Source organism: Medicago sativa, chromosome 3 (assembly GCF_051527215.1).
Source record: "Medicago sativa cultivar Bolivia chromosome 3, Bolivia_mono, whole genome shotgun sequence".
Lineage (NCBI taxonomy): Eukaryota > Viridiplantae > Streptophyta > Magnoliopsida > Fabales > Fabaceae > Medicago > Medicago sativa.
The window spans coordinates 6,770,512-6,796,885 of record NC_140751.1 but is presented as its reverse complement, the minus strand read 5'-3'; the positions used below and the strand labels follow the sequence as shown (position 1 = coordinate 6,796,885).

The 26,374-nt window shown below is 33.5% G+C and overlaps 1 protein-coding gene and 1 pseudogene across 1 annotated transcript; both read right to left on the bottom strand.

The window, feature by feature from the left end:
- Positions 1 to 11,129: 11,129 nt before the first annotated feature.
- LOC146935283 (protein FAR1-RELATED SEQUENCE 5-like) lies at positions 11,130 to 12,526 on the bottom strand (annotated as a pseudogene).
- A 2,924-nt stretch (positions 12,527 to 15,450) lies between these two features.
- Positions 15,451 to 17,657, bottom strand: LOC146935282 (berberine bridge enzyme-like 22). Its single transcript, XM_085750465.1, has 2 exons — positions 16,913 to 17,657; positions 15,451 to 16,638 (listed from the first exon to the last, which is right to left on the bottom strand). The coding sequence occupies exons 1-2, from the start codon at positions 17,409 to 17,411 to the stop codon at positions 15,557 to 15,559; spliced, it is 1,581 nt and encodes a 526-aa protein (XP_085606591.1). The 5' UTR covers positions 17,412 to 17,657; the 3' UTR covers positions 15,451 to 15,556.
- Positions 17,658 to 26,374: the final 8,717 nt, after the last annotated feature.

The window sequence follows — 26,374 nt, the reverse complement described above, 5'->3', positions numbered from 1 at the left end:
AAAATTTGGCTACTCGCATCGCGAGTTAATGTGCTCGCCACTGCGAGCAACATTTTCTTCACCACTAAGTCTGTGCCACGTCACCAGCAGAGGACGAAACCGCCCTAACTCGCAGCTGAGAGTTGATGTGCTCGCTGCTGCGGGCAAAACATAGCTCCTGCCCCTGGCAGCTTCTTTGCTACTCGCCACTGCGAGTTAGTGTGCTCGCCACTGCGAGCAAACACTAACTTCTGCCATTATTGTCTTTTTTCTTGATTTTCTTCTTTGCTTGGTGTCTTGAGTTCAAATCATGCATAATTGGATAGAGTAAGATATATAAAGCTTAATAGGGTAATTAGCAATTATCTCCTGGCTTTTCCCTCAATATCTTGCAAAACAAGTAACAAAAGTGCCTAAAATAAGACATGAAATAAACACTTCCTAGCACTTATCAGCTTGTCATACCCTGCAAGGTATTCGAAACATGGATTGTAGAACCAGAATCAATCCACCATGTGTTATAAATAACATTAACCATATTAGACTCATAACAGACAAGTGAGATTGATTTACCTTTGTTTTCAAGCCATTTCTGAAACTTAGGGCAATCCTTCTTCATGTGTCCCTTCTTTTTACAAAAGAAACACTTGGATTCTTTCTTAATTCCACCTTGAGGTGGTATTTTTCCTTTCCCCTTATGTTTCGCTTGATTCATGTTCTTTCTTTCAGTTGCAACAAAAACATTCTCACTTTTTTCCATAGTCAACCTTCCTTCTTTTTGAACACACATGGTCAGGAGTTCATTAATTGACCATTTGTCCTTATGTGTGTTATAAGATATCTTGAAAGGTCCATATTCAGGTGGAAGAGAGTTCAGAATGTAGTGCACAAGAAAAGAATCAGACATATCAACCTCAAGAGTCTTTAGCTGTGCTGCTAAGTCCCTCATTTGCATGATGTGCTCACGCACACCTTTCACAGTGATAAGCTTCATGGATGAAAACTTCATTATAAGGGTGCTAGCAAGTGTCTTATCTGATGTTTTGAATTGTTCATCAATAGCTTTAAGAAATGCTTGGACATTATCATGCTGATCGACACAACCACGGATACTAGCTGAGATGTTGGTCTTTATGAACATCACACTGAGACGGTTAGACCGCTCCCACATTTCATAAAGATCAACATCTTTCTGAAGGCTAGTTTCAGTAACTGCAGGTGGTTCATCTTTCCGAATAGCATAATCGATATTCATCCACCGTAAGTGAAGAAGAATTATCTCCTTCCACACCTTATAGTTTTCACCCCTTAGTTCGGGAATTTCACACTTAAAATCAAAAAAATTCATAGGCTGCATAGCTGCAAAAATTAAACATACATGCTTATAATTAAAATTTAGACTACTAAACAAATATCATGTTTTACCAACGTAAATCATGTTTCAAACTATGAACCTAGTGACATAAAATTTACCTGTGGGCTAAAATTTTATTCAATTAGATTCATATAACCGAATGACCAAACTTTCAATTTATGTTCCTTTTTCTAATTCCTGAGGGTAAGTTAGAAAATATAAATTGATATTTCATCCTAATTAATTATACAAAACATAACAAAAATTCCTGTGGGATAAGATTTACCAAGTTCAATATAATTAATTACCATCAATGTCACAACTATGATCTTCTTAAACACTTAATATATAATTTTGCATAATTAAAGATGCTGTGGCTACTCCCTAATTAATTAAAATTATATAGATCATCTAGACATTTAACTTAAAATAAATTACATAAACCGTAAGCAATTTTTAATGTATACAATTGTATGATTAGGCATAAATATCATACAACATACAAACACTAAGTGTCATATTCGTAACACACATGAAATAAGCATATGATACTACCACCACGCAACAATGCAGGTACCAAATACAACATATAGTGATACAAATATATTTATGTTGAACTGCATCATGAAGCTAAAACTAATAAACCATGACTCAATTGCATAGCATTTTAGTATTATAATAATAAAATCAAGCAATGCAAATCAAATTGGTCGCAGCAATTAAAAAGTCTATGGCAACAGTAGTAGAACAGAAATGCAAACCGTAACTGCCAATAAATTATGATAATAATATATGGCACTAAAATTGGTAATACTAAGTGCTTGAGTCGGTTCGGGAAAATGAATTTAAAAATTATAAGCATACATCTTTGTTGTTTTTGGATTTCCAAACTGTTGTATTTGGATTTCCAAATGCTATTATCTACCGAAGTTGTTACTAGGTTGAGTCACGATCAGGTCGCTCTCTTTAAGACGTTTCGTGGCACTACCCAAAATTGTGCAAGGTAGACTATCAACCACGCCGCCTCCAAGATAAAACAAGCTCAGCTACAACTGTGCGGTTAACTACTGCACCTTAGAAAACCGTTCGAGAATTACACCTTCAAATATGGTACTAATATTGAAACCACTTTAATATGGTACCATTACCATTCTATTATGGTGCTAAGACCACTCAAATATGGTGTTACCACCATTCTAACCTTAATTTCTCCAAAGTATCAATATGGCACTACGACCACTCAAATATGGTGTTACCATCATTTCTCCTCAAATAAAAATATTGAATAATTTTTATATACCATTAAGATCATTCTTGATTCCGACGGGACATCGTTTATTCCAAATAGGGACTATGATCTTAAAAGCACTCTTTATTCCGAAGGGACATATATTATCGAAGGGACTATGAACTTAAGACCATTCTTAATTCCGAAGGGACATTAAACCGAAAAGGGACTATGGTCTTAAGAACACTCTTAAAAATATGGTTCAATCGATTGATCGAAGCCACTCGATACGGTACGTAACCGCTCTATTTGAAACCGAAAGGGACAGAAAGGAGTAGAAGCAGAAGAAACTTGTTAACACAAGTCGGAGGGAGAAGAGAAGAAAAGAATTCCCGACAACTCAATGAAATTCTTTTCGGTGTGTGGAATGCACTATGTGAGTTCTCTATTTATAGGGAAAATTCACAACTAATAAGTGAGAAACTTTGGGAACAAGTAATATGATAAACTTTGGGAACAAGTAACATATTACTTTGCGATTAAGTAATTCACATATTAGATCTAGTACAAAAATATCTTAATTGAGTACTAAAATATATTAAATTTAGTACAAAAATATACTACCTCCGTCCCTAATTATAGGACCCTTTTGCTAAAATCGCGGGAATTAAGAAATTGGATATTTATATTAAAGTTGTTTGTAATTACTATTGTTTTTACAATTTTATCCTTAAGAGAGAGAATTAGTTTATGTTTTCCATATGCTATTTATTGGTGATTGAAGAAAAAGATGTATAATAAATAGGGGCATGTATGTAAAGAAATAATTAATGTAGTTGGAAATAGCAAAGGGGTCTTATAAAAAGGGACACAAAAAATTCTCAAAAGGGTCTTATAATTAGGGACGGAGGTAGTATCATATTATGTACCAAAATATTTTAGCAAAACTTGGGGACTAAGAAAGCACTTTCTAATAATGATTAAATTAATTATTTAATTTATCATTTCCAAATAATAAAATATATATCAATATATATTTTTTCTCTAGTGCTTATGTACCCCCCATTAATTAGAGGTACACCCCCACTATATAAACACTACTAATGTGTGTGTTCCATCCGATGTGGGACTTCCACTTTTTTCAATTCACACAACACTAGTTCTACCCAACATGGGAATTTGTGTTTAGTCTTTTTTACTCAATTTCCACACATGTTCCAACAATCCCCCACTTGAATTTAAAAAATGGTTTCAGAAATAACGTCAAAAACGTCTCCATAAGATTTGCTAGTAAACAAAGGTGTCGCCAACAACTTGAACCTCTGCATAGCGAGTAAAATTCTGATTAACAAGAGTTGCTTACAACATTGAACTCTATCTCATACATAGAACCCACACACAAACCATTTCATAAGGTGTATTCTAAAAGCCCGTGCGTTTATGGCCTTGCACGTGTATCCCGGTTTTAACGAACGCTCTAGGTATTCTGCCCCGAATCCCATAGGAACCGGCCCTTAGTTCCACATTCGTATAGGTGAGTCTATCAAGAGTACTCCTGTAGCTATGTACTCCACTCCAAATAGAGTATAGATCTCATTAAGAGTTTCTATTATCTCATCCTTCTATCGCTGCAGGAATCATGCTTTCTTACTTTTAACATAGCATGTTCTATCACTTGTGACTTGTTATTACCCATTGAACCTATTTCTTGGGATCTCCAGTCATGTAGGTCGGGTTACCATCACTTGTGACCTTTGGGCATTAGTCCCATCCTATTGGATGTGTTTAGGACTTTCTTTTTAGTAATTCCTTTCGTCAAAGGATTGACTAATTCTTTATCAGTACGTACATGATCTACTTTAACTGTTCCTTTTGAGAGTAGCTAGCTCTCTAATCCTTTATGTGTTCATGCCTTAATTATCGTCTCTAATGATTCTCAATTTTTGTAATAGCTGCAGACTATCACAATGATTTAACACTTCTGGAAACAGTTTTATCCACTAAGGGATCTCAATTAGCAAGCATCTTGTCAACTTGCTTCTCCACTAGTTTTCTCTAGCGTTCTCATCTCAGATTCATTCCATAGTGGACTGAGTCAATATCATTTGTTTTAACAAACAACTCCTCTAGTGATGCTCAATATGCAAACACTAGTCGCTAAATATTCATCTGAAAGATGTTCTATTTTATATCTTGTACCATTTAAGTACAATAGGTTACTCCTAGTGAAGTAATCTTAGAGTCATAATCTTCTTAAGGCACCTCATGACTCTTTCTATAGCATGGCAATGCTTCTCATCCGTCTACTAGTAAACTTGCACAAGAGTTTTACGACATTGGCAATGTTGGGTCTAATACATTCAGTGGCTTACCTAAGGACTGCCAATGATGCTCGCATATTTTATTTGTTTAACTCCATCTCAAGTGTTCTTACACTTGGATCATAATATATGATTGCAAGTTTACGGTGAAATAATAATATTTCCTTAAGAACTTCAACTTTGTCTAGGTCTTTCTTATCAATGTTATTGATAAACAATGATTTCACATAATTCATAACATGAATCTTTAAATCAAATATGAGCAAGTCATCTTTATAGAGACTTATGATCGTGCAAATATTATTTGTCACTTTCATTCATTTTATACTCGTTCGATAGCATTAGAATGTCAAATATTTCATGTCATTCCTTAAGAGTTTATTTTAGACCATACAAATAATTATCTAACTTACAGACCTTGTTTTCTTGTCCATGAATCGCAAAACTTTCAGGTTGTTTCATATAGATTTCTTCTTCTAGTTCACCATAAAAAGAGGCAACTTTCACATCCATTTGGAGTACTATCGAGTTATGAACGGCGGCTAAAGGGACTAGTACTCTTATGGATATGATTTTCGTGACTGGTGAATGAATGTCGAAGAAGTCTATATTTTTCTCTGTCTAAAACCTTTGACTACAAGGAGAGCCTTGTATTCATCAACCGTACCATCAGGTTTTAGTTCCCTTTTCCAAAATCCAAATACAACCGATTGATTTTGCAACTATGAGACAAGTCAACCAAGTGTCATGTTTTGTTAGACTCTAGAAGATTCATTTCATCGTTTATTGCTTTTTGCCATAATTCAGCATCCAATGAGGATATAACTTCTTTAAGGCTTAATGAATCTTCTTCCAATGTATAAACCAAGTTCATACTCTTTAGCATTTTTAGCTTTCTTACCTCCTTGAGGTTCTATAACATCTCGTATGATGTTTTCATAACTATTTCTAATTACATGAATGTGATTAGATATAGTGCCCCCACTAGTTCTTAATATACAAGGGGAATTTAGTTTACCCCCACTAGTGCCCTCACTATTCTTTAATTTAAAGGGGTACTTACTTCATAGAAATCAACATCTTTTAATTCTATGATCACTTTAACATTTAGGTCATAAACCTATATGTTTCGATATTTATAACATACCTAATGAATACACATTCATAGGTTCTACTAGTGAGTTTAACTCTCTTGGGGTCCTGAAGCCAAATATAGTCCGGACAATCCCAAGTTCAAAAATAAGACAAGTTGGATTGTCTTTTCTTCAAAAAATTTCTTAATTAGAATTTTTGTCCTTAGACTTGGGTACTCAATAAATTTCAATTTTCGTTATAAAAATTGAACATTCAAGCATATCAATTTTATATTCCAAAATTCACAGTCATCAATAAATATGATAAAAACATCATTTTATCATTTCTAATTTATGTGTCATCAAATTCACACATATCATAATTTATTATGTTTAGAGATTCATATTCTCTAAATTCTGATTTATATGAACTTTTGGTTCATATATCTTGACTGCAATAAATAAAATTGTCTAATTATAACGTTGGAATTAAATCCAAGTTACTCAAGTTTAAAATTAAACGCTTGTTCACACAATAAATTTTGATATGTCAAATATTAAAATCACACAACTAATAAAATAGAAGGAGAGTTTAATTTTGAACATGTCATCAAAGAAGCAGTCTTTTTCCACAAGAATGCATGATACACAAGTCTCTCTTTAAGTCTGAGTTAACTCAGTCTTATTCAATAAAAATCTAAAATTTAGATTCTTTCTTATTTTTATACGAAACATTTGGAACAAAATTCTCAAATAATTTCTAGTTCATCAAAAAATCTTTTCGGTGTGATCCATTCTTGATTTTTCAATGTTCATATTTTTGTACATATAACAGGGACCATATAGATAGTAAATTATCCTCCTGTTCCTCGATCGGTAACAAAGTATCTTTGATTAGAACTGGACGGGTCAAAGACTACTCCAAAAGGTGAAGGGAAGCAAGGCGCTACTCACTCTCCATAACCATGTGATTACTAGTTTTTACGGTGTTCATTGCACAACCAACAAACGCCAAACTATATGGATGTACAGAGGGATAACTTTAGCTATCCTCAATTAACTTTATGCTTTACCATTAAAATGGATATGCAAATTTCTTAGTGTTGTTGTTTGAAACAACAAGCACTTCGTCGTTTCAGTCGATAAATGTATTTCTATAGCTTGATTTATCCTTAATATATTTAGGGACAACTTAACCTTAATAAGTAACTTCTTCGGTAAACATAGTAGATCGAAACGTCTTAAAATTGTTGTTTTTAGATTTCCAAACTGTTGTATTTGGATTTCCAAATGCTGTTATCTACCGAAGTTGTTACTAGGTTGAGTCACGACCAGGTCGCTCTCTTTAAGACGTTTCGTGGCACTACCCAAAATTGTGCAAGGTAGACTATCAACCACGCCGCCTCCAGGATAAAACAAGCCCAGCTACAACTGTGCGGTTAACTACTGCACCGTAGAAAACCGTTCGAGAATTACACCTTCAAACATGGTACTAAGACCACTCTTTAATACTGAAACCACTTTAATATGGTACCATTACCATTCTATTATGGTGCTAAGACCACTCAAATATGGTGTTACCACCATTCTAACCTTAATTTCTCCAAAGTATCAATATGACACTACGACCACTCAAATATGGTGTTACCATCATTTCTCCTCAAATAAAAATATTGAATAATTTTTATATACCGTTAAGATCATTCTTGATTCCGACGGGACATTGTTTATTCCAAATAGGGACTATGATCTTAAAAGCACTCTTTATTCCGAAGGGACATATATTATCGAAGGGACTATGAACTTAAGACCATTCTTAATTCCGAAGGGACATTAAACCGAAAAGGGACTATGGTCTTAAGAACACTCTTAAAAATATGGTTCAATCGATTGATCGAAGCCACTCGATACGGTACGTAACCGCTCTATTTGAAACCGAAAGGGACAGAAAGGAGTAGAAGCAGAAGAAACTTGTTAACACAAGTCGGAGGGAGAAGAGAAGAAAAGAATTCCCGACAACTCAATGAAATTGCACTATGTGAGTTCTCTATTTATAGGGAAAATTCACAACTAATAAGTGAGAAACTTTGGGAACAAGTAATATGAGAAACTTTGGGAACAAGTAACATATTACTTTGCGATTAAGTAATTCACATATTAGATCTAGTACAAAAATATCTTAATTGAGTACTAAAATATATTAAATTTAGTACAAAAATATATCATATTATGTACCAAAATATTTTAGCAAAACTTGGGGACTAAGAAAGCACTTTCTAATAATGATTAAATTAATTATTTAATTTATCATTTCCAAATAATAAAATATATATCAATATATATTTTTTCTCTAGTGCTTATGTACCCCCCATTAATTAGAGCTACACCCCCACTATATAAACACTACTAATGTGTGTGTTCCATCCGATGTGGGACTTCCACTTTTTTCAATTCACACAACACTAGTTCTACCCAACATGGGAATTTGTGTTTAGTCTTTTTTACTCAATTTCCACACATGTTCCAACAATCTTCAACCTCTTGAAAGGTCTGTTGACCCGATTGAAAACATAGCAGACCCAGTTTTAACAAATTTCGATTTCATAATCATTTTAACACCAAAAATAAAAATGTTTTTCTTTATGAGCTCAACGTTTCGGTGTATCTAAAGAGCTAAAATATGAAATTGAAAATTATCAGATTCAAGCAAAAAAAAACTCAAAATCAAAACACGAAAAGCAAGGCAAAGGTTTTCAATTGCTCTGATACCACATGTAAGTTATTTCATAAAGAACAAAAGAAATAACTACTTAAACAGCGGAAACGTAAATTAAAGGATCAAGGCATACCTCCAGCCATTGCTCTTGTTTGAAGAAGTTGAGGCTCTTCTAAACCTTCCACAATCTCACTTTGATGGTGCAAGTCTTCTGAATAGAGATGTTAGGCTTAGGGAACCAAAACAAATGAAGTGCACTCCTTTATATAACTTCTGCCATCAAGAAGTTACTGAACGTGCAAAACAAAACTGCTCCTCCACTCACTCATAATGTGCAAAACAAAACTGCTCCTCCACTCACTCATAATGGGCAGTTACTAAATTTAAGGGGGAAAGAATAAAGACCATTTTCTGATTAATGGATAATTACCACTATGTGCACTTAGTGGGTAATTACCACTTATTTATTTAAATAAATAAATAACTTAATTAGGGAAAAATCCAACAAAATGTTCCTGAAAAAACCTTTTAAAAACTTTAGCTATGTCTTACTCAGAAAATTTAGTTTTCTTGTCTTCATGTTTCAACCACATTGCTCTGGATCTCTGGGCCAACAAATATCATAACTTTCAAAATGGTCATTCAATCTGGCCTCCTATCTCTTAATTTCAGAGATGATCCTATCTTGCATCGACTTGCTATTTTAGATCGTCCAGTTTCTTTTTAGTTTGAACAATTTGTTTATATTTTAACTCACTCACAAAATTAAATTCCCTAGGTTTGGTCCCTACTATACATTTTCTAACTAAAAAAATAGTGGTGTAGCATGTGGCATCATATGACTTGATGAAGCAAAATTATTGACACAAGTGAAATTACAAGAAAGTCCCCTAAACTTTTCAATTTCAACTTTAAAAATTATTCATTTTTGTAAATTTAAATAATGAAATGTAAATGATTAATGCACGAATGATTTTACATCATCACCATTTAAAATAAAAAAAAATATGCCTACCACCCTTACAAATGTAATTCATGTCCTTCTATTTTCTCACAAAGCACAAACCTTCATTTTTTATTAAATAAACAACCTTTATATTTGAACATCTATAATTCTCAAACACTCATTTAACATTGTATTTTTATTTTCTTTAGGTAGAAACTTATAAAATTTCATTAATGATAATATATTCAATGCAATTTGGTATTTCTACCAATATTTGAAAACTATTTAAAGATGTGGCCACCTTAGGTAAACTGTAGACTACCTTATTTGCTTGGATCTCCTTAAAAATTCAACATAGGAGCTTATATAATTATTGTTTGAAACTAATTTTATAGTGATGGATAATCATCTCAAACTATGTGACATCATAAGTTGAGGATGAAAAACTACCCACCACCTTTTTAACATCAAACTCAAAATCAATAGATTATAAACACAACACTGTATTTTCTCTTTATATCTCTTTTTCTATCACATCATTTATTTGTTAGATTTATCTAATCACTCTTTTTATCACTATCTCTCAAGGTGTCAAATGGATTATGAATTTACACATAGTTTTTCTCAAAAAAAAAAATCTCACAAGACTTTTAACTTCCGTGTATTGACCGTCTCACAGTTATCATTACTTTTCTTTCTTGTGTGTGATGAATAAAAACGTGTTTCATAAATATTAAAAATGGGAGTGCTCCTGAAGATATACACGGAATTAAACAAAGTTGTGGGTCTAGTTTGTTGTAAAATTAGGCATCATATTATCCCTACAAATAATAATCAATATATAAATAAAAGAATCAATAAAATATAAACAAAAATAGGGGTGCAGATCCTCTCCATTTCCTTAAGAAATTGAGATCTTCAAGTTTGTTGAGTATGAGCTTGACACGTAGCACATTAAAACTCAATGGCTGAGATTTACTGAAGAAAAAAAAGTCAGAAAACATGGATGGGAATAGTGAATACGAAGAGAGAGAATACACTTTCTCCATCTCTCACAATTGTCTCTCCGATTAACGACCTCCGTCACTTCTGCCGTCGCCGCATCTCAAAGCAAAGCCCTCCGCCACTGCCACCGTCGCGCCTCTTTGCAAACCTACCCTTTCTAGAAGCCAGCACCATATGTTACTGTGACGACCCAAATCTGCCCTTTCTCGTTCATGTTTTCTAAAAGACAACAAAGACATGAAGGTTTTCCCTTGGCATTCTAATTCTTCAATTTTGACAGATACCTTTGAATACATGTTCAATTGTTCATATCAATTTAGAGGAACTCACTTTGTATTTTATTTTACTGGCTTATTCTTTTTGCAGATTTTGCTAGTGATGATATTCATAATTTGAGCAAGACTTTGGTTGCTGTTACATGTAATGCTGATACATATATGATAATATCATAGTTGGGGGGGTTACTGAGCCAAGTCCATAAGCAATGATGAAGTTCAAGGGATAGTTAGAAACATTATGCTCAACTAGTAAAGCCTCCCATCCACTCAAAAATTCTTCTTCCTCTTCGTGTAGATCAATGCATGCTTCAAAATCTGAGCAGAATTGTGAGCTCTGTTGATATAGATGATTCACATGCCTTAGGGCATTTTCCCTTATATGCCAAGTGCACAATCCATGAAATGTTTCTGGCATGACTATAGAAAGAGCCTTAGCCATTGCTGCATCTTGATCTGTTAGAATGGTTTTAGGCTTTTTCCCACCCATTGCTTTGAGAAAGGTTTCAAATAATCATTGAAAAGAAGGGATTGTTTCATCATATAACAATGCTGCCCCATAAACAATTGTTTGTCTGTGGCTATTAAGGCCAACAAATACTCCCAACGGACGATAATTCTTATTTGTCTTGAATGTGGTGTCAAAAGTGACAACATCACCAAAGTACCCATAATCATTTATCATTTGTGCATCGGCCCAAAATATGTTTGTTATTTGCTCTTCAACATCCATCTGAAACTCATAAAAGAATGAACGATTTTCACTTTGCTTTTTGAAATGTATTAGTAATGCACCTACTTCACCATACCTTAGTGAGTGGTTCCTTTTAGTGCGAAGCAAATTTCTATGGTCTTGTCTTGTGTAACCAACAGTGTTTATTCCACCAGCTTGTTTTGACACAAATTCATGAAAATCTTTTGGTTTCAATCCAGATTCATCAGCCAATACAATTTGGGATGCTTGTGACTCAGATATGTGTCGATGAGAGCGAATCATATAAACATACTCAGCTGGCAGAAGAAGGTGATTATGTTCCGTTACAAAGTCAATAACCTTGTATTTTCCAATCTTCCGATCAAGTGAAATAACCATACGTGCTAAACATCCTGTTCTAGTTTCTGCTCGAGCCTCTTTTGTTAAGTAATCACGTTTGTTGACACCGCGTCTACCCTCTTTGGAGCACACAAATTTTCTTGAAGTAAGAACTCCATCTTTTTTGCTTTTATTTGCATATTCTCGACGGATACCAAAACCACATTTCCTACTATACTCATTATAAAATTCATATGCCAAGGCCTCAGACTCAAACTCCATTTCCAAGTGTGGTACATTACTAAATGTACTCTCTTTTCCCTGTTGCACGATATCATTCACCAATTTTTCTACACCTTCAACCATTGGATTGGATGTAATATTCACATTATCTAGAAAATGGAAAAAAATATATAAAGTCAACATGTTAATATTCATAGACATTTTATATTAATTTTATATTGTCCAAATACTTTCAAATATTCATGTTCTACGTGTGTATATTCATCGACAAAGAACAAAATCTTACCGGTGCCCAGAGGTGGTGATGAATGGTGAAGATTTGCATCATGTTCTACGTGTGTCGTTTCTACCATTGGAGCAAGCTTCAGGTCTACAATACAGTGGAACAAGGACGACAAAAATTCAGAATCGACGTCGTCGGAGGCGAGATGACACCAACGCAGAAGTGAAGCAACGACACAAAAGTGAAACCAAATGATGATGGTAAGTCACAGTAATGAGGAGAAGGAGGTTGGGAACACCATAGTATTGGTTCAGACCATAGAGAGGTGAAGGAAGTGAAACGACGAAGGAAGTGAAACCGTTTTCTTCATATTCTCTTCTAATTTTCTGAATTTTTATTTTATTTTAAATAATTTTATTTTAAAATGAATCTCAGCCATTGGAGTTTTAATGTGCCACGTGTCAAGCTCATACTCAACAAACTTGAAGATCTCAATTTCTTAAGAAATGGAGAGGATCTGCACCCCAAAAATAGAGATCAATAATCTTATCTTTTTTTAGATTTTTGTTGAATTAGATCGCCGACCACAACTCTATCAACATCTTTGACAACCAAATTAAACCTGCTACCAAATTAACTATCAAGATATGTAAAACGAACAAGCAGTGAGGTAGTCTGAGATGTGCGTAATTATACGCTAACCCCCCAGGATTTAACAGACTCTTCTCGACGTAGAATCGAAGAAACAGAACTAGCAAGAATATATTTTCAGGAAAATGATAACCCAGAATTAATTTGTGAGGGATGGAGATCATAATTGTTTTGTTTCAATATTTATGAAATTAAGCAAGTGAAAATCGTGTCCCTTCCATATTCCATATTCTGTACGTGCACTATATTAGGCAGCACACATATATTTTCAATTGAGAGAATTAAGGTTTGGCTGACCACTATTATTTCCACATTCATGAGGTATCAAAGCAAAAGTGGTTACAAAACTTTGGAATTAAAAACATGTCTCAAACCTTATAATTAATTATAGTATGATAATAGTTTTCTATTAAAATATTTTTTCTCTATTTCTCAATTAAAAATATGGGACATAAAATATTTGAAACTTTTGAAATATAATCAAAATTTACAATATAATTAACACTACTATAATCTAGCGATATACCTGCGGAGTTTTCTGCGGAAATTAATCCACAGAAATACTTGCGTATCTTATTTTTTCTATTTACAGTGAACATGGAACATATATAATTTTAAATTTAAGTTCAAATGAAATATCCAATTATTATAACACAAATATTGACAAAAAAAATAATTGGACAGAGTGTGTAGAATAAGTCACATCCATAATTAACACTACTATAATCTAGCGATAATTAGGTCTTTGACAATAATATAAAAGAGACAATTAAACCCTGATAATAATCGTGCTCGTGAGCTTAACTCAGTTGGTATGGACAATGCATAATATATTCAAAGTTCAGGGTTCAAATTCCGGCCACCACAAAAAAACATGATAATAATTAAAAATTAAAAAAGAACAATAAATTAAACATTTTTTATGCCCATTTTCCAGATTCAAGTTTCTTCGATGTCAATTTCAATAGACTAATTCATATATAGTTTTTCTTTGGATGGGCCTCGACACGTAAACAATGAGATTACATTATTAAAAAAATACTTTTTTTTTTGTTCAGCAAAAAAAATCCTTTTATAAAAAGAAAAATTATTTTATATGATTACATTATTTTTTTTAAAGAATATATATTTATGTTAAAAAAATAAATTGATGCGTTTTATCATTTCTGTTCCTGTTTTGTTCGTGCTCCTTCTTCCATTTCCAATCAAACGACGAGACTCTTCTCTTCTCCTTACCTCAAAACCCTAACTTCTTCATCTCATTGTCATCCCGATACGCCGTCACCGGTCTCCGATTCGCCGTCATCTTATTGAAGGATTATTATATATTTTGACTAAATGTAAAAATATAAATATTTTTTGCTTTCAAACTATAACAAAATGGTTCAGGGATGCTATTTCATGTTTCAGCATCCTAAGAGCATTGCAAATTGATTTTATAACCAATATATACCTTTACTATTCTTTGTCATTTTGAACTTAGAACCAACATGAAATCCTTTTTACTTGATTTATTTACTCTTTATTTATTTAAATGTTGAAAACCCTAAATGTTATTTTTAATTTTTACACAAACAAATTATTTGTTTAGGAAAATATGGAACTAAAGCACACAATCAATCCCAAATATTGAAATTCAGCTCTACGTGATATTTGTGAAAACAACTTATAACATATATGAAAACGATATGGTTCAGAAACCAAGAGAGAATCCACTCTGTAACTCTCAAATGAGAAACTCAAGTTTTCATATATTTCAATTGATGATGATATATCTTATTTATAGCAATCCTAGAGGCCAGATTGTAGTTGAAATAATAATAGTAAGGTCAAATGCATTTAAAGGTCCTTTAAGTTTTTCGTTTTTCCCAAAGTGATTCTTTAAGTTTCAAAAGTCCCAAACAAGTCCTTTAAGTTTCAAAAGTCCCAAACAAGTCCTTTTAGTTTTTGAATCGTTTCAAACAAGTCATTTTAGAGGATGATGGTGATGATTCAGATGATAGCAACAAAGAGCATTATCCACCATTTGTCATACCTAAAAAGATGACTAATTTTAAGTGGGTGTTAGGAGCAAGATTTGGTACCAAAGATGAGTTCAAGGAAGCAATTACCAACTATGCTATCTACAATATGACTTGTTTGAAACGATTCAAAAACTAAAAGGACTTGTTTGGGACTTTTGAAACTTAAATGACCACTTTGAGAAAAACGAAAAACTTAAAGGACCTTTAGATGCATTTGACCTAATAGTAATTAATACATCATGGAAACACAATCTATTAAAAATAGATATTGTCAAACATGATGACTTGTTTGCCTTAAAGTCAATAGTAGGGTGGTGGAATGGGAAAGCTGGCATGGTAGGGTGGTGGCTCCAAAGTCTATGCTATCTGAATATCTTGATTTGTATCACGATAACTTTATTTTATATTTTGTTATACAAATAACTTATACATAAACACTTACATGATACACACTTATATTACAAGTGCTTAATTAAGTTGTTAATTCAAGGGAGGGAATTCAGAAGAGGAATGCTCTGCTCATTCCTGAAAAAGTTTTGGGGATCAAATTTTGTCTTAATTTGTGCCAAACGCTTAAAGTTTCCCTTAAAGTACTTGATGCCCCAAACACTTGCTTCTGAGTAGCTTGTGTTGTCATGCTCGTTGCTACCTATATCAAGATCCCTATAGTTGTAATATGCAGCTCTTGGAGACTTTGAAACATAAGGAGTCATGTACTCATAAAGCATTCTCGTCCACTTTATATGCTTGTTGGATTCTTCAATGCTATTCACTTCCCACTTGACAAAGTATTGTATGTTGAACAAGTTTCCTTTTCTATGTGGAAAAGGGATTTCAGATTCTGAAATTTCACTCATTTTCCCACCATATGGCTCCATTATAAGTAATGCTGATGCGTCTTCTTTTAGAAGCATTTTCCAAATACCTTCTAAATCAGCTTCTGGTATAGGCTCTTCTACATAATCAGACTTGGCTATGAATGGGCTTTTGTAGGCTACCGTTCTGTTCAGCAAGAGTTCTATAGGGTCATCTTTGTTGAATCCTGCAATATATAAAACTGATTGAATCCAACTCATTTCAATGCAGTCTTTTTCCTGCAACCCTAACTCAAGGAAACTCTCATTCATTATTGCGATTAAGTTTTCTTTTCCTCCAAGGAAAAGAGAGTTAAACATTGTTTGGATTGTTTTTGAATTTGCACCACTATTTTGAGCAACTATTCTAATGAAAAGATCTTCATGCAATTTATCTGCTATGTATTGCCACCTATGAAGGAGCTTGGTTGCTCCTTGTTCCAATGTTCTTTGAATGTTGAACACTGTAACAATAGGTGGAACACTAACCAAATTTATCTTCCATGCAAGAATGATTCCAAAACTAGTAGCACTACCTCCTCTAATAGCCCAAAAAACATCTTCTCCCATTGCTTTTCTATCAAGAATTTTCCCATTTACATCTATTAGGTAAGCATCAACAACATGATCTGCTGCTAGACCATGTTTCCTTACCAAGGTACCAAATCCTCCTCCACTGATGTGACCACCTACTCCAACACTTGGACATATACCTGTTTGGATAAGCAATTTAATTAATTGTTTTTCATATAAATGTTTATGTACTAGTTATTTTTATAACAAAAGATAAAATAAAGTCAAAACTACTTTTATATAAGATAGAAATTGTTTCATAAACTATCCTTGAGAGCTTATAGATACAAGTTGAAAACAGCTTACGAACATTCATGTCATAAGTTGTTTTCATAAACTATCTCAAATAGTCTCACAAGTTCTTACACAATTATACTAATAGATAAGCTCAAATAAGTCAAACTAATTAATTACCTGCAGGGAATCCATGAACTTTACTTGCTTTGGAAATTTTGTAGTAAAGTTCACCTAATGTTGCACCAGCCTGAATCCAAGCAGATTCATCGGCAAGATTAATGTCGATCGAACGGATGTTGATGAGATCAATCATGATAAAGGGTGTCTTACAAAGATAAGATAGTCCTTCATAATCATGGCCACCACTAACCACTCTAATCTGCACACCAATCTTTTTGCTGCATAGTATGGCTGCTTGAATTTCTGATTCATGGGAAGGTGTCATAATGAGAAGAGGCTTGCTTGATGAATTCAGCCATCTTGGATTTTGTTTCAGTGATTCCAATACTTGTGGATACAATATGGATGATGAGTTGATAAACACTGTGTTTTCACTGGATTCAGAAAAGCTACTACCTATGGTTAACATGCACTGCATGAAACTTTTATCAACTGAAGTAGAAGAAGCACAAGAGATTGAAAGAGATAGAATCAGAAACACTGCAAGATAAGCCATCTCTTAATGTTTTACTACTTCCCTAACTTTTTGGTTATAACAAGTGATATATTTTTTGGTTCTAACAAATGGTATACATGCATGTATATATAGGACATATGTTCACTTGAGATGGTAGAAAATAGAATATTGAAGTATATAGAGACTAGAGAAGACGTTATTAAGCTATTTTACTTGAGTCAAAAGAAGGGATGACAGTGTTATTTCCAAAGCAGAGAAAAAACGTTTTTTGTCCTAGGCACCCCAAGCAAATGTCAGCTTTGATATTCATAAGTTGATTATGTTTTTTGTTTGATTTGTGTTAACGCTCCGGGTCCTAGGGGAAGGGGACCCTATTAATTCGGAGTTTTGTTAGGAGGTAAGTTTAATATGACAAGAATTGTTTTCTTAGAAATCGAACTCCGATTTTTTCGAACAATTCGTTAAAATGAGAGTTTATCTAAGTTCAATCATTTGTTATAAATTATGTTAAAGCTTCCTTCACTTTGGCTAGAAGTCCTAGCTCAACTGGCAAATGCCGAAATCGCAAGGCCGGACGTCGTGACCTGGGTTCGAATCCGGGACCTCATAGTTGTGTGTGAATTTAATTTTCAATGGATTACCACTTTATCTAAGAAAAAAAAAAAAGAAGCTTCCTTCACTTTGTAAAGATATTTTTTATTTTTATTTTCTATAACGTGTTCATTTTAATTTGCTAATAAAAAGATGTGAGACTTATAAGTGAAAAGCTATGAAAGAAATAAGATGAAATGTTTGATAGAGTTGAAGTGTTTATAAAAATAATGAAATCAATTCTTTTAACATTTTCATTAACATTTTCATCTTCTAGAAAATATACTATTGTGCACTTCAAAAACCTGTTACACCTGTCTCAATTATAAAGAGGTGTGTTATTTAAAAAACTATTTTCGATTAGGGACACCAAAAATATACAAGACAATATAGGTATTAATACAAAAATTAAAGCAATCAATAGAGTAAAAACACAATAAAAATGTAAGAGAGAATTGTCTCAAAAATTATACTAAAATGATCGTAAAGATAACATTTCTATTTATAAATTTTTGAAAGATTTCTAATTATAAATGACAACTAAAAACATCAAAACGTTTTGATAAACCCATTTATTATTTGGACTCTTTTTATTACTACATCGGTCCCTATATATAAACCCTTTTGCTAAAATCACGAGAATTAAAAAAGTTGATATTTGTATTAAAGTTGTTTGTAATCACTATTGTTTGAACAATTTTAACCTTAAGAGAGAGTTTGTTTATGTTTTCCATATGATATTTATTGCTGACTGAAGAAAAAGATGTATAATAAATAAGGGCATGTATGTAAAGAAATAATTAATGTAGTTCGAAATAGCAAAGGGGTCTTATAAAAAGGGACAATAAAAATTCTCAAAAGGGTATTATAATTAGGGACGGAGGTAGTACTGTTATTTTGCTTGCTCATTTATTATTTTGACTTTTTGATACTTATGGAAAATTGTGATGCATTAAATGCATCCACTAATACTAAAAGAGTTACACCCTCCGTCCCAAATTATAAGCAAAAATAATTAAAAAAATCACACTTATTAAGAAAAAGTAAAACATAAGAATTTGGAGTATAGTTTTTTTGTGTTTTCTTTGGAAAAAGGTTTATTGGAAGATGTAAAAACAATTTTCATTGGCTATTGTTTAAAAAAAATGAAAGAGAGAGAAAATTGAATGTAATTTGCATTTAATTTTATGAGAATAAACAAAAGTTTTTCTTGAAAAGGAGATTTTTTAAAAAAAAACAAGATTAAATAGGATAAAAGTTTCTCTTTTTTGTTTATATTATGCGACAAAGAAAATGGGTTTTTTTTTGCTTATATTATGGGATGGAGGGAGTATGTTACTTCATACACGTCCCTAATTCTAGGCACTTTTTTAAAATAAAAACTAAAAATTTGGGTCCTTGAATATACACAATTTTTTAATATTACCAACTAGATGGATTTATTATTTTTTCAAATATAATCTAATTAATATTACTAACTTATATCTGAATATCAAAACGACACATGTTTATGATTTTCTTCTAGCTATCCGATTGACGGGTAAGGTCAGCATATGTCGTTAGCAGTAGAGTACCGTACTATCCTTAGATATTGCCTTATGATTCCTCTATTTCATATTGATACGTGCCCTGTTTGTCGTAAGGTGTGCATGGATACTTTTGGGGAGCATGCAATTCATTGTAAGGAGCTTCTTGGTTTTAAGTACAAACATGACTTTGTTAGGTGCGCCATGTTTGTCGTAAGGCATGTCTGGATACTTTTGGGGAGCATGCAATTCTTCCTTTGCGTTGTAACCCACTGTTTTTACTAATCTCGAATTGCATCTTCTTGACATCTGGTCTTGACTTCCTGTCCATTTTTTTCAAAACCTTATTGAATTTCCTTCCAAGAAGCACAATTGCATCTGAAAAACTTTCATTAGTATCCATATCACATTGTACATCTTCCTCATCAGTGTTGGATATGAAAGCAATGTTTTTGTTCTTCTTCTCAGTTCTATCGATACAAAGGTTTGTAGCGACCCAATAAGCCACCTTCATATTTCTAGTGTCTTGGGCTTACTCAATGGTTGTGACTTTCATGTCAAACTTTTTGGGTAGAGATCTGAGAATTTTTATAACCAGCTTCTCTTCAAACATCCTTTCTCCCAAAGCACTTGATGTATTAACAATATCAAGAATGTTGAAGTGAAAGTCATAAATGGATTCATCATCTTTCATTATGAGATTCTCAAATTTTGTAGTGAGAAGCTGAAGTCTTGACATTCGCACTTTAGAGGTGCCTTCATGAATGATTCTGAGGATTTCCCAAGCATCTTTGGCCACGATACAAGTGTTTATCAACCTGAACATGTTCTTGTCAACAATATTAAATAAAGCATTCAAAACCTTGGAGTTTCCAAGAGCTAGTTCATCTTTATCTTCAGATCAGTCCTCTTCTGACTTTAAAGCAGTTGTGGCCTTTCCATCTTCGTCCATAACAACAGGATGTTCCCAACCTTTAATGATAGCTTTCCAGGTTTTACTATGCATAGATTTAAGGAAAGCCATCATACGAGCCTTCTAATAGTCATAGTTTGTACCATCCAAAACAGGTGGTCTGTTAATGAATCCTCCTTCCTTAGATCTGTCCATGAGACCATAATTTATCTTCCCTGGAGCTAACACAAAAACAGAACAGGGTACCTACTTTGATGTCTATTGAAATTCTAGCACGTAGGGGACATATGTCCTATAAGATGACCAGGACATCAGGAATGTCGAATACAATGTCCAGGATACTTAACTACGAATACTTAACACAATAAACAACTTTAATGTAAAGTGTAGGAAGGAAATAACACAAGATATTTGTTAACTCAGTTTGGTGCAACGTCGCATACATTTGGGGGCATCTAAGCCAAGAAGGAAATCCTTGATGTGCGGATTAGGCAAGTGTACCAAATCGTTACCAAGTAATAAAGTGATAAGTAAAGTATCGTATCCACAGGGATTGTTGTTTCGTCCAAACAATTCCGGTTACTTATTTTTAGTTTGATGATAAAATCAAAGAGTAAAGGATTATAGATTTGTAATTTTTATCTGTTTGCAACATAGCAAGTTACATGTTTTGGTTGCAGAAAAGTAAGCAGCGGTTAGGATTCTTTGAATCCCCCTATTTATATTGTTGGATATTAAATAACAGTAATGTTGTGTTCATTTATTTTAGGTAGACTATACAAGTGATGAGGCCGTTGGGACATTACTAACTTAATTGGTCGTCAAGCTGCACCTGCTGATCACACGTTAATCCTTACGTGTGGGGTCTATACTCTCTCAGTTGACTAGGTCTATCCCTTCAATGTTTGATTGCACCTGCTGGTCACACGGTGATCCTTACGTTTGAGGTATTACCACCTCAAAGGTAATTGAAAGCATAAATTTTATATTGGCTTTCCATGATTTCCTAAGGAAATGAAGGCCAAGGTTCCTGTAGGTCTACCCATCTATGAATCATAGGACACTCATATCACACACACAGACACACACACACACACTCTCTCTCTCTCTCTCTCTCTCTCTCTCTCTCTCTCTCTCTCTCTCTCACTTAGTAGTTCTACAAACGGGCAACCCTATCAACGTCTACTTTACCAGGGATTTAAGAGAATGACTCTACCAGGCTACGACTTATTTCCTTCAAGGAGACACTTGTTTCCTTAATTGTTAACTATTTACCTCCTAGGTTTAGTAGATTTTACTCAATAATAGTAATGTCACCTCCTAAGTACTTACTACTAGGGTCAACTCGCTTTCGGTATCTTTCGCTAGTTATAACTAATTACTTCCTAGACAAATAGATATTAGTATCAAGATATAAATATCAAGATATAAGCATCAGGATAGTAATATCAATATTAGGCTCTGTCACAACCTAAGTATCTAATTTAGCGTTGTGCAACTACAGAAATAAACTAAATTCCTAATAAAACTTAATAGCGAACAAAATATAAACGACGTTAAATTAAATAAATATCCAACAAAAATAAACAGGGGTTCATCTTAGAACTCTAACCTAAAAAGAATTAGTTACACATGGTAACTAAAAACAAATTACTAAAGATAAAAACATGCCCTAGAAAATCGAGAAGATAGAAACTCCTTCGATTCTCTAGAATTGTCTTCCTCTTGAACTGCCATAGTTCTGAATGAAAAATTCTGAATCAGGAAGGCTTGTATTTATAGTGAGAGTTTCTAACTAGGTTTGAGCTAAAAACGCGGGCTTTACCCACAAAAAAGCAGGAAAATACGCTTGTGCCCCGCACATTTTGGATGCTCGGGGCGTATGCACCATGCTCTAGGCACATGGGTGGGTAGCAAAATGATGAGTCAATAATTAGTTATTTTTATATAATATTTAGTTTCGTTTTATTAGATTTAAGTTTATTTTATTTTAATATTATTTCCTTTTTGAACTATTTTACTTCAATTGCATATTATTATATTTTATGAATAAATATTTGATAGATTGAGTCTTGGAGCAAAAGAAAGGAGTCTGGAGCTGATTCGGAGCAAAAATACGAAGATTTGGAGACAAAAATATGTCTCCCCCAAGTCAGAAGCTTGGCACGGCCCGTGCTAGCATTGGAACGGCCGTGCCACCTCCTAGGACAGCCTTTTGCTGCTTTTGCTTAGGATTCAAGCTACTCTGTTTTAGTTTTGACCAAAAAGCCCGCAGTTTCTTGTGGAACATTCTAGTGATATAATTGCTTAGATTTTAAGTCGAATGTAAACTACAAATAGAGTAGCTAGCCACCAAAAACAAATCATATTTATTCTTGGAATTCAACTAGTGACAATTGTCTTTCTAAATAAAGTTCTTCTTCTCTTTCTCTATGTCTACGATGAACATGAGTGAGTAGACTTCTCTTGTCTTGGGATTGTTGGATAAGTCTAATGACATAATCCTAATCAAACCAAGCTTTAACCTTAATTTTATGTAACCCTAATTTCTAATCTAAATTCACCGTTTTAACATGAATTAACCATTATCAAACTGTGGAATCAAAAGTGGAGGGTTTGATAATTGTTAATCCATCATCTCAAATATCAATTCATAATGCGAACGCGGAGCTTTGATATTGGAACAAGTGAATTTAGACAAGAATTGCAAAGGCAGCTAAATAGTCTTTGCAATTCTTGAGACATGGGTAGTTTCAATCCTTACAAGCTTATTTTAGTAATCAAATCAGCTAAATAGGTTTGGTTGCTAGAGGTAAACTCTCACCGGACTTGGTCGGAAAGGTGAGGGGCTAAAGGGAAACCGGTCTTTAGAAATTAGGTATTAGGTATAAACATAAGGTTATAAGTTAAGGTTTTGGTTTGTGAAGGATTTGTCATTACGATGAACCAATAATCCCAAGGCTCCTCTTATTATTATATTTTCTTTCAACCAACTGAAACCCTCTACTTTACTACTTGCTTCTCTTCTAATCATCAAATTAAAGTTAATTGAATTGAACAACTCCCTGTCGGAACGATATTCTCTTTATTACTACTTCGATAGACCGTGCACTTGCGGTTTATCCCATCACAAAACCCATGCTCATGCTCTAGGCGCATGGTGCAGCTTTCCAGACCCAGTTTCTCCGATTTTTTGTCGTTTTAGGTCTTGGCGGTCTTCAAATAACTCGCCTTGGAACTTGGGAATAGAATTCCTCCCACTGTAAAGTCTCTCGAGGCCTCTTAAATCTTCATTCTTGGTCTTTCCAAAGTCTTCACAAATCTTTGGATGTTCTTGATTTACCGATTTGTATTTCTTTGTGAATTGCTTCAAAAACCCCCCCAAAATTGCTATGTTTCAGGAAAACTAGAATTGCATACTCAAAAATAGAAAAATTACAAAAGTTTCAAAATCATAGGAAATCGTTCTAATACTCATCCTTTTTGCTGCTAAAACCTACTGAAAATGACTAAAAAAACATGTCAAGAATAACTTAAGATGACCTGTCATCACAACCCCAAACTTAAATTGTTGCTCGTCCTCAAGAAACGAAAGAAAAACATATTTTATTATTTGCATTTTTTTTCCTTCAGGAAAGACATACCTTTTCGGGAGTTGTGCTTAGGACATCTTTCATGACATTTATAGCAAGACAACAACTAACTTACCACATTAAATTCAAGCGGATCCGGATATTCAAGCGGATCCGGATGGACAAAAGTAACCTATATTCTCATCCATACTCTTTTTCCATGGTACATGTATGTATCACCTAACGCCAGTATGGCTGGTCTCTGCATTTTCCCACTCCAATCATCACATGAATGTACCTTCTATAAATTTGAAACAATTCTAAACAAACAGTCAAGTTAAAATTATTTACACACTTAGAGGACATTGAGGGTTATAACTTAACTTAGGCTAATGGTGGATATATTTGAGAAAGTAGGCTAACAAAAGAGTTTAGAGTTAGTTCATTAACCTAGGGATTCTTACTAAACATTAATGTGCTGCCAACCTTTTCCTTCCTTAATTCAAATAAGATGGGTAAAACAGTAAAATTATTTGTTTTTTTTTATTTTTGACAGAAAGATACATTTTTTTTAAGAGACCAATTATTTTTGGCTCTTGAATTTTTCTTTTTTCTATTTTTTTGTGTAGACCCATGGTCATCTCTATTTTTTTTCTTCATTTTTTCTTTTTCTGACAAATGTGTTCTACTGTTACCCCACCTCAAACTTTAAAATGTTGCTAATTTCAAAGAACAACCTCAAACTTAGTTTCAAACCATATGCAGCCATAATAATACCTCAAAGAACAACCTCAAACTTAGTTTCAAACCATATGCAACCATAATAATACCTATCTAACTCCAAGTGAAATCAAACAATGTGCATTTAAAGTTCAACTTCTAGACACACACGCCTCTTGGAGCACAAACTACGTGAATCATCACACGCCTAAACCAAATCTTCCAAGATTGCGAAACATAATACTTCGCCTTAAGCTAAGATGTCGTACTAACATGTCTAGGACATCTGGTCCAACATCTTGCTAGAACATCTTGTTTTAAAAAATACGGCCAACATAATATAAAAACCCAACAGATATGACAATAAATAAGTACTTATAAGAATTGATATGACAATAAGTAAGTATATTGATTGATTGATATGACAATATTAACGAAACATTTTAACACAAGGAACTATTTTGATTAAGTCCACAACCAATGACTATATTAAAATTTTGATACATTCAGAAATTATTGTGGATATTTGTTACACATTCAGTGACCAAAATAACTATTACCCCAAAAGTTTTGTGCTAGTAAAGTCGCACGCTTTGATATTATGTATTAACCTTGAAAGAGAAATAGTCCTTTGATAATTGATGACACTAGGTCATATAGCATTTTTGTTTCAGTTTTTATGTAATTTTAGTTGAGTTCCGGTGATTATGCATGGGTTAGAAGCTACAGAAGACACATTTCCTGTGTGCAAGCAAAGGAGATATGGTACTACGATTTCTAGGAATCATACTTTGATTTTAAACGTCCTGGAGAACTTTTGTCACTGGAAAAATCGTACTACGATTTAGTGGAGCGTCTGAAGGAAACCTGCAGTTAATGAGGCATCATATTATGATTTTTACTGATCAAAAATCTTCCTATAAAAGCCAAGCTGCGTTCTGAGCCAAGGGTTTGAAATTTTGGAGAAAGAAACTGACTTTTGGAGTTGGAGATCTGAGAAGAAGGTGGGAGACCATCAAAACTCATAGCCGGTTATCAAATTCATGTAATTAATTATTCTTTTATATTAGTTATTTGTGCTTTATCCATGAGTAGCTAAATCCATTGTGATTAGGTCAATTGATAAATCTGTTCTAGCTCATTACAATGTAATCTGTAACTCTTAATATTTATAAATGTCATTCTAGTTTATTCAGTATAAATTATTCTTAATGCTTTTATGATTCTGACCCAATATAATTGATTTTAGATCTTAGATGACTGCTGCGTTTAACTCTGACATATTTATACTGTTCAACTTAACCGACAATCTAGGGATGGAACGTTGTTAGGTTGTGACTTTTAAATTAACGTACTCAAACCTTGAATGAATATAGGTTCACCTGAGTAATTAGGGAATTATAATCAGGAGGAAAGAGGACACTGAGTCAAGGGATTGACCTGATCTATTTTGTTAATTTGGCTTAAACATAAGGGCGTTAGTGAGGTTAAGAAGCAGGTTATAAGTGAGTGATAAACAGATGAATCGATTGACCTAGTCATCTCTACATATGATTTCTCAAACCAATTTTACAACCCCCCCCCCCCCCCCCCCCCCCCCCCCCCACATTTTACAAACATCCTTAACAACAACATAATCGAGTAGAAGTCGAAACAATCCTTGTGGATACGAATCTTATA